The 20,549-nt window shown below is 43.1% G+C and overlaps 1 protein-coding gene and 1 long non-coding RNA gene across 3 annotated transcripts in view; one reads left to right on the top strand and one right to left on the bottom strand.

The window, feature by feature from the left end:
- ATXN10 (ataxin 10) overlaps positions 1 to 5,829 on the bottom strand; it is a 188,321-nt gene extending 182,492 nt beyond the window's left edge. The window contains exon 1 of the mRNA XM_044998800.1: positions 5,625 to 5,829. Coding sequence (XP_044854735.1) covers positions 5,625 to 5,773 — 149 coding nt within the window. The 5' untranslated portion in view covers positions 5,774 to 5,829. The remainder of the gene's footprint in view (positions 1 to 5,624) is intronic.
- On the top strand, positions 5,752 to 18,290 carry LOC123355938. 2 transcript variants are annotated; one of them, XR_006575242.1, is made up of 3 exons: positions 5,752 to 5,886; positions 7,678 to 7,761; positions 17,880 to 18,290. It is a non-coding gene; the product is annotated as an uncharacterized LOC123355938 (long non-coding RNA). The 2 variants fall into 2 exon arrangements; XR_006575243.1 differs by lacking the exon at positions 5,752 to 5,886 and adding an exon at positions 5,986 to 6,163.
- Positions 18,291 to 20,549: the final 2,259 nt, after the last annotated feature.

Raw genomic sequence — 20,549 nt, 5'->3', positions numbered from 1 at the left:
TAAACGATGTGCCCAAGGTCACACAACAAGTCTGCAATAGATCCAGGTACAGAACCCAGATGTGGTTCCCAGTATAGGGCTTTACAATAATACCATCATTCCTCTCAAAGCCGTGCTTTTTCCACAGATTAAAAAGTATCTATGTGAAAATATTGCTAACCAAAGATACAAGCAGGCTTAAATCAATTGCAAGAAGCCTAAGAATAGTTTCTGCTACTACACTTGCCCCTAACCCCCTCAGTCAACGTTTGTGGGTTTCCAGTTTATTTATTTTTTGGCGGGTGAGGTAAACTAAAGTTTTTCCTCTTTCCTGTTGGCATGTGAAAGGCCCATAAACATACAGGTAAAACAGTGACATTGACTATACTCAAATGCTGTGGAATGTACAAAGTAAATGTGAAGAAAAATATTTTCCTGTAATCTGTTATTAAATATTTGTATTACCATAGCACCTAGGAGCCCTAGTTATGGACCAGGATCTCACTGTCTGAGGTGCTGTACAAACAGAACAAAGAGATGGTCCCTGCCCCAAAGAGCTTAAATTTTTGATGCTACTTGTAACACTAGTAAGTAAAAACTTCAGGCAGAAGTGTGATTTAAATTGCCATGTTCCTTTAAGCATCACCCAAACTTCATGCATTTCTGATAAAACTATTACTTCAATAAATAAAAAAGTCACATTACATTTACTATATAGAGGATCCTGCTCTCCCAGTCTTAGGTTAGCCCCCTTTTACGTGAAAGAATTTCTGTATTAAATTAACTTGTTCTTTTGCCTTTGTTATTGTGAGATGATGTCGACACCATGCTCTGAAATGTCTAGTTTGGGCTCATTCTGCTTTGCTCCAGTAAGTGTATCCATAGTCAAGAACACTCCACTGATAAAGGGCTACTCACTGAGTGTAACCAAGTTACCACCTCTTAGGAGGTGGATTACCTACGCCAACGGGAAAACCCATCCTGACACACTACAGTGGCGCAGCTGCACCGCTGCAGCCGCACCACTGTAGCATTCGAAGCGTATACATATCCTTAGAGGCACAGCTTGGCTAAGTTTTCTGTCTGAAACATACTTTTAGCGAAAAATGCAGATTTGCTGACAATGACACATTTTGTGAATTTGAGTTAGTTTAGTGAAAAAACAAAGAACGTTCAAAAAAAAATTGTTTTGATATTTTCTAAATGTTTTGGGTTTTTTTAGTTCAATGACTTTTTCTAAATTTCCTTCCATTTTATTTTAAAAATTCAAAACCGTTTAAAAATGCTCAAAAAATCAAAATGAAACGCTTTGACCCAAAATGATTGTTTTTCACAGTTTTTCAGAACTGCCATCAAACCAAACAATCTGTTATTTATCCAGCTCTAATTAGGTAAGTTCCCAAACAGCAGTATTTAAACACATGCATGCACACAAACAAATGAGACAAACAAATTGTGAAAATTGCCCATGGTCACACAAATCAGCTGTGACACAGCAGGGAATCAAACCTGGATCTTAAGCCCTGTTTCAGTGTCCTACGATAAGACCAGGTAAAAAACTAAGGAAGGATTTAACTAGCAATATTAGGTTTTGAAAGGTTTAAAAAAAATACAAACAAAACATAAATTGTAGCATGTTCACACTTTGAACTGAGGACAATTCCCAGCTCACTAGTTCTGATCACACTATTCAAGGGACACCATCATAGGACCTAATCACATCAGCCACACTATGAGAGGCTCGTTCACCTGCACATCTACCAATGTGATATATGCCATCATGTGCCAGCAGTGTCCCTCTGCCACGTACATTGGCCAAACCGGACAGTCTCTACATAAAAGAATAAATGGACACAAATCAGACGTCAAGAATTATAACATTCAAAAACCATTCGGAGAACACTTCAATCTCCCTGGTCACTCGATTACAGTCCTAAAAGTCGCTATATTACAACAAAAATTCCTCAAAAAAAAACAGACTCCAACGAGAGACTGCTGAATTGGAATTAGTTTGCAAAATGGACACCATTAAATTATGCTTGAATAAAGACTGGGAGTGGATGGGTCATTACACAAAGTAAAACTATTTCCCCATGTTTATTGCCCCCCTACTGTTCCTCACACCTTCTTGTCAACTGCTACAAAAGGGTCATTTTGATTACTGCTACAAAAAGTTTTTCTCTCCTCTGCTGGTAATGGCTCACCTTAACTGATCACTCTCATTAGAGTGAGTATGGTAACACCTATTGTTTCATGTTCTCTCTGTGTGTGCGTGTGTGTATGTATATATACACGTGTGTGTGTGTGTATATATATATATATATATATATATATATATATATATATATATATAAATATAAATAAAATCTTCCTACTGTATTTTCCACTGCATGCATCCGATGAAGTGAGCTGTAGCCCACGAAAGCTTATGCTCAAATAAATTTGTTAGTCTCTAAGGTGCCACAAGTGCTCCTGTTCTTTTTAAAAACAGAGTGTAGCCACTGTGCCCTGAATGGGCAGGACTAATTAACCTATGTTTAGTTTGCTAACTCACATCAAGCTAGCATGCGTATGTTTCCTCCACTTTGGAAGTACACCCCCAGCTCAAAACATAGCCATACCCTAAGTTAGGGGAAGTGGAATTTCAAGAAAATGAATTTTAAAAATAACATGTAGATATGTTAAATGTGTTTAAAAAGCTAACCTACATTTTTTTATCTTCAGCATATGAGTTACAAGCTAGTGTTCCCCCTAATCCTGTAACTGGATCCACATGGGTCAACTCTTGCACCCAAACAGAGCCACTGAAGCCAATGCAGCTCTACGGGTACGTCCAGACTACCCACCGTATCGGCGGGTAGCGATCGATTTTTCGGGGATCGATATATCGCGTTTCATCTAGATGCGATATATCGATCCCCGAACGCGCTCCCGTCGACTCCGGAACTCCACCGGAGCGAGCGGCGTTAGCGGAGTCGACACAGGGAGCCGCGGACATTGATCCTGCGCCGTGAGGACCCAAGGTAAATCAATCTAAGATACTTCGACTTCAGCTACGCTATTCACATAGCTGAAGTTGCATATCTTAGATCGATACCCCCCCCAGTGTAGACCAGCCCTACATCAGTGCAAGGACCTGCTCATATGGGTCCGATTACATGAAAACTAAAATAAAAATAATCAAAATTCTGTCTGAATTTTCTTTAACTACATGCTTTGTGTAACATTTAAGATAATAAAATGAAGAGATGTCTTTTTTCCCTCTGTTTACTTTCAATAGGGCTTTGTTTAATTTCTACAAAAGTTATCAATTTCACTTTCTAATCTTTCTTTGCACTGGCATACCATTATTCTGGATTGTAACAAGCATGCTCTTGCCACCCACTCAAAGGCCTTGTCTATATTTGGATTTTAGCTACTAATGTTGTTGCTGCACTGATGCAAACCACTAGCACAGACACAATTTGCACTGCTGCAGTTTACCCCCATTTCACACCTGTGCTGCTCTGTTGTAAGCTGTGTCTACAGTAGTGGTCTGCACCAGTGGCTAAAACCCCACCTGGACAAGGCCTAATAGTAATGAAGGTAGCCCTTGGAGAGAAAGATGTGGTTGTTACTGTCTCCCTGAACCAGAGACCCATGCAGGGAACAGAGACAAGTGCAGACAGAGAAGCATACTCTCCCACACCTGCTCCCCAGGTTCTGGTATGGAAGCAGGGATACTCCCAGGATCCATGCACAGAGCAGAGAGTACAGGTAGGGGGAAGCTATATTTCCCTTACCTATCAGACCCCAAACCATGTGTGATGGCTCACAGGCCACATGTCTGCTTCACTAGCAAGGGGCCTAGCAGAAGAACTGAATCCCATCTTCATTTCCCAGATCATTCCAAGTGACCAGGAAACACATTACTGCTGTAGAGCATTAAAGAAGATAGGGTTGCAAGAGCACCTGCAAGGGGGCACCAGTATATGTCTGGCTCCTGTTTTCCTCAGACCCACTCTGTGACCCACCCAGACCCTGGCAGGTAAGCAAAGCACAATGAAGATACGAGTTTAAGAACTACAGCAGCTGTTGTGAGCTTTATAGCCTGACATGCAAACTTTGTTTTTCTTACATGATTTCAAAGCACCCCCTTCAATAGGGAGCAAGAAAGCCCTGAAACCAGACATCACTGCACAGGTGACAGGATTATCTCTAGTCTGCAGCTACCTGGAGAGGGCGGGAGGATTTAAACTAATCTTGTATCAGAGAGGTAGCCCTGTTAGTCTGGTTCTGTAGAAGCAGCAAAGAATCCTGTGGCACCTTATAGACTAACAGACGTTTTGCAGCATGAGCTTTCGTGGTTGAATACCCACTTCTTCGGATGCAAGTAGTGGAAATTTCCAGGGACAGGTATATATAAGCAAGCTAGAGATAACGAGGTTAGATCAATCAGGGAGGATGAGGCCCTGTTCTAGCAGTTTCTCTTTGAAGTCTGGTCCTAAAGTTTTTTTGCTGCAGGATGGCCACCTTAAGATCTGCTATTGTGTGGCCAGGGGGGTTGAAGTGTTCTCCTACAGGTTTTTGTATATTGCCATTCCTAATGTCTCATTTGTGTCCTTTTATCTTTTTCTCTAAGGATTGTGTGTACTGGGGGTTCCTCCTCTAAGGAAAAGGATAAATGGACACAAATCAGACATTAGGAATGGCAATATACAAAAACCTGTAGGAGAACACTACAACCCCCCTGGCCACACAATAGCAGATCTTAAGGTGGCCATCCTGCAGCAAAAAAAACTTTAGGACCAGATTTCAAAGAGAAACTGCTGAGCTCCAGTTCATCTGCAAATTTGACACCATCAGCTCACGATTAAATAAAGACTGTGAATGGCTTGCCAATTACAGAACCAGTTTCTCCTCCCTTGGTTTTCACACCTCAACTGCTAGAACAGGGCCTCATACTCCCTGATTAATCTAACCTCATTAGCTCTAGCTTGCTTATATATACCTGTCCCTGGAAATTTCTACTACTTGCATCCGACGAAGTGGGTATTCACCCACGAAAGCTCATGCTGCAAAACGTCTGTTAGGCTATAAGGTGCCACAGGATTCTTTGCTGCTTAAACTAATCTTGAAAACCAGGCACAGACCCCTCTGCCTCCAGTTACAGACTCACCGGTACTCCCAGTCCTCCCACACACAGATAGCTCAGACACTGCCCTGCCCCAACATCTGCCCCAGTCCACACACCCCTGTGGCCAGGAACAGACCAGCTCCCCACATCCAGAGCAACACACAGCCATACACTCCAATATACCCCCAGTACATGTACACACACACACACACACACACACCATATGCCCCCCCCCCCGGTACAGGTACACACACACATCAGGTCAGCCCCCATATCACCATACACGCGCACACACACCCCATACGCCCCCCAGTACACATAACCCCCCACAGCTGGTACACAAACACCCCCCAGTACAGCCCCATAGGACAGGCAAACGAAACGTTCACACGCATCCTGACACCCCACCACACGCGCGCGCCCACATCCGCACCCCCCATGACACCCGCACCCCCCTCCTCGCCGCACTGACCGGCGCGCACCCCCCGCCCCACGTGGCCCGCGCGGGGCCCCTCCTCCTCCCCGCTACCTGGGCCGCGCCTCCCGGAACAGGCCCGTCAGCCGCCGCACGGTCTCCAGGCAGCCGGGGCCCGACGAGGGCCGCTCCGCTCGGGCGGCGCGTCCCAGCTGCTGGGCCAGAGCGGGCAGCGCCGCCTCGGGCCCGGCCGCCGCCGCCATCGCGCGCCTCGTCCCCGCTCCGCCCCCTGCCCCGAGCGCTGGGGTAGGGACTGCCCGGGCCCGGCCCCTGCCGCTCGGCCACACGTGGGAGGGCCCGGCGTGCGTGTGCGCGGGTGAGACACGGACATGCGGGGGCGTGTGCACACTGACATGTATGGCCCACGTGCGTGGCGTGCACCCATGGGCGTGTGTGTGATAGCTGAGGACGTGTTCAGTAGGCGTACCCATCCATGCGTGTGGATAGGTGTGCGTGCATGCACGTGTACAGATGTGCCTTGATAGGGGTGAGATCCATGGGGTTAAATTCAGCCGGAGCCATCCAGAGTGGAGCTCTAGTAAAGATTTTCAAACCTGCAGGAACCCTGGCTCGCCCCCGGGCTCGGGGAAATAGTGAGCATTTAAGGCCTGGTGATGTCTGTATATGCATGCGTGTAGATGTGTGTATGAGTGTGCACATGTGTGAGTGCATGTGTGCAGCTACGTAACGTGTGATACCTGTGGGCATTGGTGGTGAGATAAGTGTACATGCGGGCTGTCCATAAATTACATAATGCATTGCTGGATGGATGGGTCCTTAATTTTGCATGACAGAATGTTTGTTTCGGTGTTATAAAGTGTTACAAGGGAGCGGGTAAGTTTTGAAAATCAGAGAAGGGTGTTACATAATTTGTGAATCCTGTGGCACCTTATAGACTAACAGACGTTTTGCAGCATGAGCTTGCATCCGAAGAAGTGGGTATTCACCCACGAAAGCGCATGCTGCAAAACGTCTGTTAGTCTATAAGGTGCCACAGGATTCTTTGCTGCTTCTACAGAACCAGACTAACACGGCTACCCCTCTGATACTTGACATAATTTGTGGACAGTTCCCACATGTACCTAAGAGACAAATAGTAATTTTAAATATTAGAAGTAAAGAAAAACCCAAACTCAGGGAATGTGCAATTAAGTTTCCATCACCAAATAAAACAGAAGGCTATTTGTTGCTTCAAGCAATGTCCAACTACCATGCAGTCTACCTTAAAGGTAGGCTTGGAAGGATTCAGTTTTATTGGTAAACATTGATTTCACCATACACACAGAAACTGACAAAAATATTTCCATCAATAATAATTGAAATTTACAGGTAGGCTACGTAAAATGCTGCTTGAGAGCTTATTAGAGTTTGACTTAAGAATATTTACTTTGTATTTTTTAACATGTGATGTTGACAATTTGTGTTCTAATTACTATAACACTTTAACCTTTTGACTCTCAGGGCTTGGCTACACTTACAAATTTGCAGCGCTGCAGCAGGGTGTGAAAACACACCCTCTGCAGCGCTGCAAATTGCGGCGCTACAAAGCGCCAGTGTAGTCAAAGCCCCAGCGCTGGGAGCCGCGCTCCCAGCGCTGTCCGTTATTCCCCACAGGGAAGTGGAGTACGGACAGCGCTGGGAGAGTTTTCTCCCAGCGCTGGCGCTTTGATTACACTTAGCGCTTCAAAGCGCTGCCGCGGCAGCGCTTTGAAATGCAAGTGTAGCCAAAGCCTCAATGCCTTCTGTCATTAAATATTTTCTGATCTCCCATGGTCTGACCACCCCTATTTTCCCACAGCTATGAAAATTTAAATTGATAAAGATAGAAAAAAATGCTTAAAAGTAAACATTGATATTAGCCATTGAAATTATAAAAAAAAAATTAAATTCTGCCAAGCCTAATTAAAGGATTTTGATTAGTGGTGTGTAGCTGTTGTTGCCTCTCTCCTATTGTATGTGTAAATCTTGAACATTTATGTCTTCTACAATCAGTGGGAAGCTGAGTATGTCATAGAAGTTACAGATTCTCTGATTTTCTTTTTTTTTTCCTTGAGCACTATGACTTTTCCTTTTCCTTTTTTCATTTCCTCCATCACTAACTTTGAAGACATGCCACTGGCACTGGGAGGAGTGTGAATACCTGTGCCTAACTCTTCTAGCAGCAATGGAGGTGAAGGTTCCCCATCCAGAGGTAAAACATTCTCTGGCTTTATGCTAGGTTTTTTTGCTTCAGATTTCTCACCATTGCTGCCCCACTTCAGCTCAGCAAGTAGCAGCAATGTTGGAAGCTCTGGCCTCTCCACCAACTGCTCTGCAGGCTGCTCATCAGCCACTCATTCACTAGCTGACTGTCAGTTGCCTTCTGCTGCCACCTGCCTCTCTTCTGTGATCTCAGCACATAGCAGGCTGGGCAGAGAGTCCTATCACAACTGATTTCAGTTCTCATTGGGCAGTTAACACAAACACAGAGACTTCTAATAAAACCTATTTATCTTTATTATTTGAACAGTGGGAAGAAACAGATTAAACCAGGCTAGGGAAAATCCTTGACAGGGGTATATATCCTCCTAGTTAGGATACCTATCCCCCATTTACTTTCATAGGCCTCTGACATTCAAGCCCCTGGCTTAACGAGACTCTTTTCACTGAGGGTGGCCCCCTTATTTGGGACAGGTTAAGCACGGTCCTACTTTCCTGTATTCCTACAATACAGGGAGTCCTCCAACATATGACACCCAACTTTCATCGGACACCATTTACAATGCTTTTCAACTGACAACCCGTTTTGCCCCTACAACACTTGTTTCTCCCTTACGACACTCTATTTGCATAAAGTTTGCTTGAAATTACTTCCTGGTTGTGTTATACTGGTATGGAGTTGGAAGGGATCACTTCTGATTGGCCTTGAGGCAGTAGAGTAGTTTGTTGCTGGGTAGGGTTGCTGTTTGTTTTTGATTGGCTCCCGACCCCGGGCTCAGCCAATCAATAAACTTAAACAGTGATTGGCTGAGGCTCAGCATGTGCGCCATTCTCCGTGGTTTTCTGAGCCTGTGTTGCCAGCATTCTGAACAGCATGTGTGAGTTTATATGTTTATTTGAATGCAGTTTACAACATACAGTGTACAGTAAATACATTTGATGTTGCAACATCAGTCAGATATAATTCATTTAGTACAAAAATCTGGGTGGTGAAAATAGTGTATCAAGCATTGGTTCAGGAACCAATGCCCCCTTCATACCATTGATTCCTATGGGAAAAGTGTTTTCAACTTACGTTTTGACTTACAACGCAATTCTGAGGACCAAATTATGTCATAAGTCCGAGGACTCCCTGTAATTACAACATTGGTAACCATATATCACTACCCATAGCATTCAGTACTAAGGTAATTTGTACCCAACAGCAGCTAAAGTTCATCACTTTGACACTGCTGTATCTGCTGAATATGTAAGCAGAGCAGGAGCAAACTGTATATACATAAACACACCCAAAGTCTCTCCCCCTCCCATCTAGCTGTCAGGGAAGCATTCATTCAGACCCTGCTTACAAACATATTGCCTTTTCCTTTAGAAACAAATTCAATTGTCATCCCTCCTGAGCTAGACCAGAGGTAAACTTCTCTTCCTCCTGCATTAATATCCAGCAGTGATCCTCTTGTTTTTAATGATTGTCAATCACCAGGGTTGAAGCCAGCCTGGACATGTTACTTGGGCATGTATCAACAAGCACTGCTTGAAGGTTACATATAAACAATGATTTGTACAAATATCAAGTGGAAATTAGTATTCCAGGTGAGGGTGTACCATTGACTGGAGCTTGTAATATAACTTCTGCGAGAGATTTGGTGAACAAGTATTGAGCTCACTTCCACTAAAAACAGCATTTGGACATGAATATGGGTAAAATAATTACCTTCACTAGTTATCTTTGCTTTATGTATAAAATCAGTTTTGAAGTTTTTACAAATTCATTTTGAGTTATGAGTAGATTAAAAAAATCGTATTTTCAAAAGAGAAAAACCAACATTTCATAATAGTCATTATTTTATATTTATTTGTATCATGAGGGCACCTAACAATCCCAATCAGCAGTTAGGGCTGCATTGTGCTCGGCAGTTTAAACAAAATAAAAATCCAGTCCCTGCCCCAGAGCTTGCAATCTAAGCAATGTAAGTTTTCAAAGTCTCATAGCTCAAATATGGCTTGTCTAATATATTTAGAAAACTTCACCAAAAAGAAAAACAAACTATCCCCTGGCTATAGTGGAATAGCCTTTTTGACAAGTTTTATGCAGGGCTTCCAGAAATAGGGTTTGCATTTTTCTTGGAAGGCCCTGAGGTTTCAGGTCAGGCATTGAGAAATTGTGTCACACTCTGGAGGTTGACTGTTCTAGCAAAGTGTAGCTGTTGTGGGAGGTCATAACCATGCAGGGTGAGAGAGTTCATCATAATTTGGGTCCCAGCTCTCCAGTGTCCCTCATTTTATAGACTCAGACCCACAGAAAAGACCATGATCATCTAGACTGACCTCCTGCACATTGCGGGCCACAGAATCTCACCCTCCCACTCCTATAATAGACCCATAAACTCTGGCTGAGTTACTGAAGCCCTCAAATCTTGATTTAAAGACTTCAGTTACAGAGAATCCACTATTTACTCTAGTTCAAACCAGCAAATGACCCATGCCCATGCTGCAGAGGGAAGGTGAAAAAAAGCCCATGTCTCTGTCAGTCTGACCCAGGGGAAAGTTCCTTTCCAACCACAAATATGGTGATCAGTTAGACCGGGGTAGGCAACCTATGGCACGCGTGCCGAAGGCAGCATGCGAGCTGATTTTCAGTGGCACTCACACTGCCCGGGTCCTGGCCACCAGTCTGGGGGGGGCTCTGTATTTTAATTTAATTTTAAATGAAGCTTCTTAAACATTTAAAAAATGTATTTACTTTACATACAACAATAGTTTCTTTATATATTATAGACTTATAGAAAGAGACATTCTAAAAACATTAAAATGTATTACTGGCACACGAAACCTTAAATTAGAGTGAATAAATGAAGACTCAGCACACCACTTCTGAAAGATTGCCGACCCCTGAGTTAGACCCTGAGCATGTCATCAAGACCCAATAGCCAGATACCTGGGAAAGAATGCTCTGTATTAACTCAGAGCCCTCCCCATCTAGTGTCCCGTCTCTGGCCACTGGAGATATTTACTAATAGTAGTCATGGATGTGCCACATGCCAGTGTAGGCAACCTCAGCATACTATCCCCACCATACCAACCTTAGCATACCATTCCCACCATAAACTCAGTCTTAAAACCAGTTAGGTTTTTTGGCCCCACTGCTCCCCTTGGGAGGTTGTTCCAGAACCTCACTTCTCTGATGATTAGAAACCTTCATCTAATTTCAAGCCTAAACTTGTTGATGGCCAGTTTATATCCATTTGTTCTTGTGTCCACATTGGCACTTAATCTAAATAACTCCTCTCCCTCCCTGGTATTAATCCTTCTGATGTATTTATAGAGAGCAATTATATCTCCCCTCAGCTTCATTTGGTTAGGTTAAACACGCCAAGCTCTTTGAGTCTCTATTTTCAGTGACATTATTCATTTTCTTTTCAGTGTTACTTACATGTCACATAAATTTGGTGTTGCCTCTCTGTTATTGTTGTAAATTATTTACATCAGATATAATTATAAAACCGAAGTTATAGAAAGAAGTCTTCAGTTTCACATTTAGGTGATCTGTCTGGGGATTGGTCCTGCTTTGAGCAGGGGGTTGGACTAGATGACCTCCTAAGGTCCCTTCCAACCCTGATATTCTGTGATTCTATGATTCTATGATAATCAAGCCCAGGGCCGGCTCCAGACCCCAGCGCGCCAAGCGCGCGCTTGGGGCGGCATTTTGCCGGGAGGGCGGCAGGCGGCTCCGGCGGACCTCCTGCAGGCATGACTGCGGAGGGTCCGCTGGTCCCGCAGCTCCGATGGACCTCCCGCAGAAATACCTGCGGAGGGTCCGCTGGTCCCGCGGCTCCAGTGGAGCATCCGCAGGCATGCCTGCAGGAGGTCCACCGGAGCCGCGGGACCAGCGGACCCTCCGCAGGGACGTCTGCAGGAGGTCCCCCGGAGCCGCGGGACTGGCGACCACCAGAGCACCCTCCGCGGCGCGCCGCCCTGCTTGGGGCGGTGGAATTCCTTGAGCCGCCCCTGATCAATCCTACAGGTTATAAACACTAATAGTGGCTAAATCCACATCTGACAGGAGAAGACACCATCTTCTCACCAAGCATAGATTGAAAAAAAGGCATTTTTCGTGGTTGTGGCAATTTGGGTATTCAGAAGCACTGAAGAGTTCAGGTGAACATAGACGTAGTCTTCCTAACCTATTAGTAACCCTTGGAGACGGGATACTGACCCAATGAGTGACAAGGATATTTGGCTTTAGCCCTTGCCCCAGGTCATGTGACTGGGGCCAGGAAATTAAGGTTTTGGTTTTTATTCCACTCATGTGTCACACGGTGACAGAAGCAAACAATCTTTCACCAAAAGGAAGCAAATGAAGCCCCCTGTGTCCTTCTGACTGGAAGGGAACCTGGCAGAGAGCTGGGAGAGGTGATTGAAGCAATACCAAATTGTCATGGAAGCAAATGATATTGCAAAGAAATCAGAGGATGAAATTCTCTGTGCTGCTATATGGATCAGGTTCAGAGCCGTTGTAGTTTACTCCACCTCATTTGCTACACACCTTTGAACTTCCACCGTGAATGAAGCATCTCCTAACTTTTGACTGTTTGACATTCCAACCTTAACAATGTTCTTTAACCAATTTTTTGTATGGAATTAATTAATTATGTTGGGCCATTACACAAACTTATAGACGGACACAGTCCCTGGCTGCAAAGAGCTTATCTAAAAAGACAAGAAAGACACATTTGGAGTAAAAGGGACACAGCACAAAAGCAAATTGGTCAGGATGACAGTTGACAGAGTTCTGTTAGTTTCATGTTTGGGGGGGGTTGCATTATTGTTTTTATGAATATTATATTTATTACAAAAATGAAGTTTTAGATTTTAGTTTAGAACAAGAAAAAGCAAAATACAGGAGGCTGTAAACATGTGTAAGTTAAAGCAGGCCTAAACTTACACATTGGGAAGCTGGAAGATGTAAATTTAGACATCAGCAGAGTGAGTGTAAGTAGGTCTAAAGGATTTGGAATATAAGGGAGTCTAAGCAATAGGAAGTGAGTCATCTCGTTTCATGACACCTCTGAACTTGGCTCTATAGCATTCTGATTTTTAAAGTGACACATATCAGCTAGAAAATGCCAGTGGAAGATTAATCATTTCTATGACTGTGTGTAGTTTGCCCCTTTAGCTTGGCAATAGCCATCTTGCAGGACAGAACAAAGCTGGTGGTGTCTTACCACTTGCCCCCCACACCCTAACTCCCACTTCACATTGTTCTCCCTGCAGGTTACATTCCACACATTTCACAGCTACTGCCTCTCCACCCACCCAAGCTGAAAGTGTCTCTTGGGCTGCTTGAACTTGAATCCTAACTGACTTCCTCTTGTCTAACAGCCTAACCCAGCTCTCCTTCTCTCCTCTTTTCCCCAACACCAGAACAGCCCCCTCATCCAATCAATCATATTTTATTGGCTATTTAGGTGTTGCCAAAGTGTAAACAAGACAGAAGCTTTAGCTCGCTCTCAGAGATTGATTCTAGCAACATTTGGCCAGGATGGGACTTCATTTTGTTTAGAGATTTATCCGCATATATGGAGAATCCGGGCAGCAAAGGCCTTCACAATATATATGGGATTAATCCCCATATATAGGGCTTGATCCTGCCTCAAGTGAAGTCAGTGGAAAAACTCCCATTGACATCTATGTTGCAGGATCAGCTCCACACTCAGCATCTGCCTGGGAATAGAACTTCAAGGTGTGTTTGGGGTTTAATCCCCAGAACGTAGACTGGCTGCCACAGCAATTCTCCTTTTCTCTGCAACACATGACATACACCTCACTGCATACATGTCCCAATAAATAGCCTCTTTTTTTTTTCTCTGTACTATCTGTATATGAGTTGGGGGGCAGGGGAGGGTTCGGTGGCATGTCAAGAGATGGAGAGGCCCCTAGAAAGTAGTGGAATGCTGTGGGGCTGTTTTGGTGGGTGCGAGTACTTGAGAAAAAGAGGGAGAGGAGGGGTCGCTGTTGTGCAGGGCGGCTGCTGTGTGTAGGAGAGAGAGCAGGACTGCTTTGAGTATGATGTGTTTGTATGGCGGGAGACAGGCTGGCTGTTGGGATGTATGTGGGCAGGGCCGGTGCAAGGATGTTTTGCGCCCTAGGCGAAACTTCCACCTTGCACCCTCCCCCGTCCCCGATCCCCCGCCCTGAGGCGTCCTCCCCGCCCCCACGGCAGCTCTCCTCCTCTGCCCTGAGGTACCCCCCCCCCCGTGGCAGATCCCTCCCCTCCTGCCTCCCAGGCTTGCGGTGCCAATCAGCTTAGGTGCCGCAAGCCTGGGAGGCGGGAGAAGTGAAGCAGCCACGACGTGCTCTGGGAGGAGGCGGGACAGGGGTGAGCTGGGGCGGGGAGTTCCCCTGCGTGCCGCCCCCCCCCTTACTTGTTGCAGGCGGCCCTCCCCGCGCTCCCCTGCCCCAGCTCCCTCCGCCTATATGCCGGCAGTGACCGGGGTGGCCGAAGATCCAGCCGCTGCGGTTGCTGCCGAAGAAAATGCCACCCCCCAAATCCTAGCGCCATAAATGGTTGCACCAGCCCTATATGTGGGACAGAGAAATGGTGAAAGCTAGGATTCAAATTCAGGCAACAGGAGAAATTTTTCAGCCTAGCAGGAGCTGTGAGAAGCATGGAATGTAATTTGCTGGGGGTGTGGACACAATAGTGAGAAGGGAGCAGAGGGGAGCAGGTAGGTATAGGAACAAACCACTTTGCTCTCTGTCCTGAAAAATGGCAGCTGTCATATGCTAGGGTGTCTTTTTTTTTTTTAATGTTTAATCCAAAACCAAGCTAATGACATTATTTTTTTTAATACAAAGTCACATGATTCTAAATTAAAAAGAAAAACAAGTGCTGTTTCCCTTCATGTTGTAGGTTGATGCTGGTGTAGTTTAAGGCTGTACATGTGCCTATATTAATGTTATGTCACGTTTGTCCAGAATGTCAGAAGTGTGCATGGCACTTTACAAAAGGAAGAAGAATGTCACCCCTCCCCCAAAGAGCTCACAGTTTAAATTGCCCATAAGATGAGATCAGTGTTCAGGAGATAACAGCGAGTAATGGTGATGGAAGGAGAAGTGCACCACGGGCAGCAGAGGAACCAGCAGAGGAACCTCCATAGCCGACCCTGGTCTCCAGCAGAAGTGCCAGGCAGAGCAGAAGAAGCCCCAGCACCGGGACCCCCGCTGCAGCCCCAGGGCTGGCTACTTGCTGTGGCCTCAGGGCTGAGGGACCCCCCGCCCTGCCTCCCACAGCGGGCATCAGGCTTCAGTCATCCCCACCTCTCATCTGCCCTCCCCATTGTTTTTAGTAAAAGTCACAGACAGGTCGTGGGCTTCCGTGAATTTTTGTTTATTGCCCATGACCTGTCTGTGATTTTTACTAAAAATAATCGTGCCAAAATCTTAACCTTATTCATGGTTACACAGAGAGGGAGAAACGCCATCCTTCCTTAGATTTCCAAGACACGGGTTTTCTTTTCCATTTCAGTACTTTTCCATTAACTTTAATGGCCCATCATTCTCTTTTCCTAGGTTTCAGAGTAGCAGCCGTGTTAGTCTGTATCTGCCACAAGTATTCCTGTTCTTGTTCCTAGGTTCTTGCACTTAGTTTCGTGTAAACAACTAACCTGGGAAGTGCCCCTCCCTGTCTAATTGTTTCCGCACAGGACTGAGAGGTGACACTGGAGTTGCATTCTGGTTACAATTATAGTGTACTACACATATATACATTCATAATCATATACATATCTCCTAATGGCCATCAAGTTGAGAACATTACACCCTTTCATAAAAGGCCTCACTTGACATATATTTATGCACAATAAATTGCATATAAGCAGTGGATTCAATTGCTTATTCTTTGGGGTTCATGCCCCTTGTTCTCCCTAGAGGTGTTTGGACCCTGATTATCACAAGTACACTTGTTAGTTCCTAACTGTTTAATAATTACTTTTAAAAATGTGTTTAGAGGGAATTAGAGTATTGTTTGAGGAATTGTGAGAAAATATGGGTTTTGAGGAGGGATTTGAAGGAAACAAGAAGTGTGGGTGATTGCTTTAAAAATAAATAAAAGAAGGACTAAACTGCATGAGTGACAACGTTAGGGATTATTGGATGCCAACATATATGTACACAAATCCATATCCTCCCTTTGTGATGCTTCCCAATATCAGATAGATCTTTCTGGTTTGAGAATTTACTTCAGTTCCTAAATCTGCAGATCTGTTTGGTTATTGCAACAATAGCTAGAAATATGTTAGATATCGAACTTGTCCTGGAAAGAAATATTTTTTGGAGAAAAATGCCTTAGGAAAGAAAACTAGAGGAAAAGCATCTGAGCATTTTAGGAGGACAAACCTTGGGCCAGAATCTAATAACCTTATTCAAGTAGTAACATACTTCTCAAACAGTCCCATGGTACTCACTCACCAACAAAGCCACTACCTGTTCCAGTAAAGAGATCAAAATCTGTCCCCTGATGAATGGGTGAACACTGGAAGTACCCAAAGGAAAATCTTGCAGGATGTAGCACTACTCCCATCTAGCAGCATCAGTGGAAATTATCAATGCCAAAAATTTTACTAAAATAGGGTGACCAGACAGCAAATGTGAAAAATTGGGAAGGGGTGGGGGGTAATAGGAGCCTATATAAGAAAAACACCCAAAAATTGGGACTGTCCCTATAAAATCGGGACATCTGGTCACCCTATACTAAAAGGAGAAAAGAGGGATAAAAGATCAGAGAACAAGAGAGAGCAGTGCAGTGACTCAGAAATCTTCTATTTGCAGTTATTCTACTGACTGTAGGTGAAAAATTAGAACAGAGCTATGAAATGGACTAACAATTTCTGCTTTATTCACCAGTAACCGCCTCACACAAGATCTGTCTACAGACTGACATCTAGTGGAGATAAAACAATATTCTGCGGAACTGAATAAAAAAAGTCTGAATTTTACAGTCTTACAACTTAAAAAATTATACACAGTTCATTCATTAATTTCAATTTACATAGCTTAAAAGAAGCTTATTGTAGGCCATTTGTCATAAATTAAAAACAGAATCACATAAAATGGTAAAATCAGCATCATTTCCATTTACCCTACACCAAAATTAAACTAACACCCAAACAATAACATATTGGGATTAATTTTTGGAACATTTCTGAAAATTAGTCCAATATTGCTTTAAATTGAAAATACCATTACCAGTTATCAACACAAAATAACATGAAATTATACTAAAAATATTTACTAAAGTAATCCACATATTAAGAGCTAGGAACTAATGGGTTCAATCCCAACTCTCCTAAATCATATACATTATTTGTGTGTCAAAATCCATATAAGTTTAAAGTCATTATTTTATTAGCACTGGTAGGTGTTTGATTTTTACAAGAAGTGTACTAAAGAAGGAACAAGTACTAGAATTAGAGTAAAAATAACTTCCTCAGAAGACATGGAGAATTCAGTCAGTACTGGGCTTCACAGTGTGTTTGGGATTTAATCCCCATATTCAGGGCTTTTAATTTACTAAACGAGGAAACCACCAAGAAACTGCTATCAACCACAGAGGCCTGAACAAAGGAAAGATACTTTTGCAACTGATATGTAAGGGCATGCCACAAAGTTCAGCTAATTATACCTCTGAAGGGAAGCTTTGAATCTATTCATATTTGGTATTATTTTTCACAGTATCACATTACCAGAGTGAAGATTTTTAATAAGCTTAGTTATACAGATGTATTGTTTAAAAAAAATTGGCCATTTGACTTTACTAAACAATCAAATAGAGAGATTAAATTAGACAGGCTCATTCTGCATAGACTGGCTATAAGGCTTGGCCTCTGCTGAATTTATAACTTTGATTTAAACTAAATCTCTGTGACCCTTCACCTTTTATTAAAAAGTAGCTATTATTTGTGAGAAAGTCTTGCTGATACCCAGATAATTCTATTATTTGCATCGACTCCTTGCAGCTCCTCTGCATACTGAACAGAACAACTTAACAGATGATTTGGTTCCTTTAGTATACAACTACTGATAAACTTTTTCTGTCTCCTTTCTATACAGCATGGGACTCACAGGGGATTTAGTTGCAATTTTCCCAGCTTGAAAGAAAGGCCTGAAGCTGAAGGGGCTATATACAAGTACTCCAAACCGTAGGGAGGCCCAGACTCTCATCTGAATAAAATAAAAGCTCTGTTCCAGCATGTGTACTATCTATATCTCTAACGTATCATTCATTTACTAGTACTAGAATATGGTTTGTTACTAGACACATTACACCACATACTGATCTGTGTACTTGCACACAATCATACAATGTATTGTAAACCTCGAAGGTACCGGGTGCTTTCCTGTAAATATTCTACAAACAGTAACAAATGACATATTAAAATCTCTGTTAGCGATGGATGGGGCTACTTTTTTGATTCAACTGAGGCTGTTGATATTCACTGAATACAAATACTGATTTCCACCCTGGAGAGGGTGGAGATGGGAGTGAGGCAATGGGAAGAGGGTGCTAGCTAAATGATGACTTGAAGGCAGGAACAGGAAGGGGGAATCAAGCACTAGGGGATGGTGGCAAGAGGTGCTGGATCATAATAAAAAATGGCTGGTGCCATGTGGAAGCAGACATTTAAAGTGTCTGGACCAGATCCAGTGCCCTTTGAAGTCAATGGAAACGAGATCAAGCCCTCTGTATTTTGTTTTTGACTCATTCATCTAAATATTGGTAAAATGGCTGGATTTGTATAAATGTGAATAAAAGGTTTGTCATGTTCCTGATGCCACATAATATTATAATATACATGGCGATACAAATTACACGTTGGTAAATGAGTATTAATGATCATACATTAGTAGAAGTTCCGTGATAAGGGGGGGAAGGGAGAGGTTGTAGCAGGAAGAACAAGACCCAGGAGAGTGTAAGATAAAGTATGTCCCCTCAGTCTTTGGGCCTGATTCTCTACTATCGTCCTTCCATTTAATGCCTGTATAATTCAAGCTCTTTATTTTATACACCTCTGTGGGTTGTTTTTCCTGCTTCTTCCATATCCATCCACCCCTCAATGTACCAAATTATCCTCTCACTCATTTACTGAACTGTAACTTACACCACTATCTGCATAGCTTGTGAATATAGGCCCTAGTTTCTGGAGTATTGTCATATTTTTCATTGATATATAGAAGTCATATGGCATGTCAAAATTGAATCATAGAAGCCTAGTGTTTTTTAATAGAAGACAAAGGTTTGTACAATCATGTTGTTAAACAGGGAATCTGGGAATGGTGTGTGCCTTCATTCCTGAAGAAAGGAGTGCCTAGTAAAGAGGAATCTATTATAAATCACATTTTTAGTGAGAATGGCAAAGCTGCATAAAACTCTTGCCTTAGGGAATCTGTCTAATTTGTCAGCTAAAATCCAGTCTCCTGATAGAAAACTAGTCTATTCATGCTTCATGGAGACTAATTACCCACAGAAAGAATCTGTTCAGGGAACTGTCAACAATGACTAAGTGTGGCATAATCATCATATGGGATTTCAAAGCTTCCAAAATCAGTGGAGTTCTCCCTGCTCATTGTGCCATGCCTTAGACATGCATCAGTTCCTTATCTCTCTCTCTCTCACACACTCTCACACACACACACACACACACATATCACTTCACAACCTGGTGGGTGGTGTCTCCTAAGGAGAATGAAGTTAGGGTGACCAGATATCCCAATTTTACAGGGACAGTCCCAATTTTGGGGTGTTTTTCTTATATAGGCTCCTGTTATCCCCCCCCTCTGTCCCCATTTTTCATATTTGCTGTCTGGTTGCCCTAAATGAAGTACCATCATCATGGGTTATTCCCAATAAACTGAAAAATAGGAAGAGAACTTGCTTTGTCTCTTAGAAAGGATTTCCCATTTCTGTGTTATAAATGGAAATAGTGTACCACTAGTGACAATATGGAAGTGCAATGAATATGAAAGTCAAGCACTATATCTACAGTGATAACTTGCATACATTTTTTTGAATGTATAAGGATAATCATTTCCAGTGTACACCAGTGCAAAGCAGAAGAAAATCTAAGTGGAGTTACACCAGATTTGCACCTTATACGTCAGAGAAGAATGGTTTTAGGGGTAATAAAAGCCGCTCTGATAATTTTCTAACTACAGATCATAATTTATTTCCCAAAAGAAAAAATAAAGTTATATATAATGGAATGGAATTCATCTGCTATTAGTGGAACAAATTCTAAATGTCCTGAACACCTACCTTTTCTATTGATATCAATTGAAGTCTGAGGTGCTTAGCATCCCTTAGGATCTAACTCAGTCCTTAGGTCCAAACTCAGGGGAGTGTTGCTTGAGTAATGGCTGGATCCTAAGATGAGCGGATCTCCTACAATTATCATTTTAGTCAATGAGTACAGCAGTACTCAATACATCTCAGGATTAAGTCATGATCCTGCAAGGTGCTCAGCCCATAGAAGTAGATACTTAGAACTTTACAGGATCGGACCTTAGGAAGGTCTTCACCATTTTGTTTCAAAGGAAACTAGTGCCCTTGTTGAATAAGGCTTAAAACAGATAAAAATGTTGGGTCAGGAAAGGGTGTATATCAGCTTTTGTTTTATAACAGTGGCTTAAAAACAAAATCTTAGTTAAGATGCTATTCATTACCAGAAATCATTGTTGCAACTAAACAGGCATTGAATATACTGCTGCTGACTAATTCAAACT

This window comes from Mauremys mutica, chromosome 1 (genome assembly GCF_020497125.1).
Source record: "Mauremys mutica isolate MM-2020 ecotype Southern chromosome 1, ASM2049712v1, whole genome shotgun sequence".
In the NCBI taxonomy this organism is placed as follows: domain Eukaryota; kingdom Metazoa; phylum Chordata; order Testudines; family Geoemydidae; genus Mauremys; species Mauremys mutica.
Note: the sequence above shows the minus strand (reverse complement) of the source record. Positions and strands in the feature narration are given on the sequence as shown.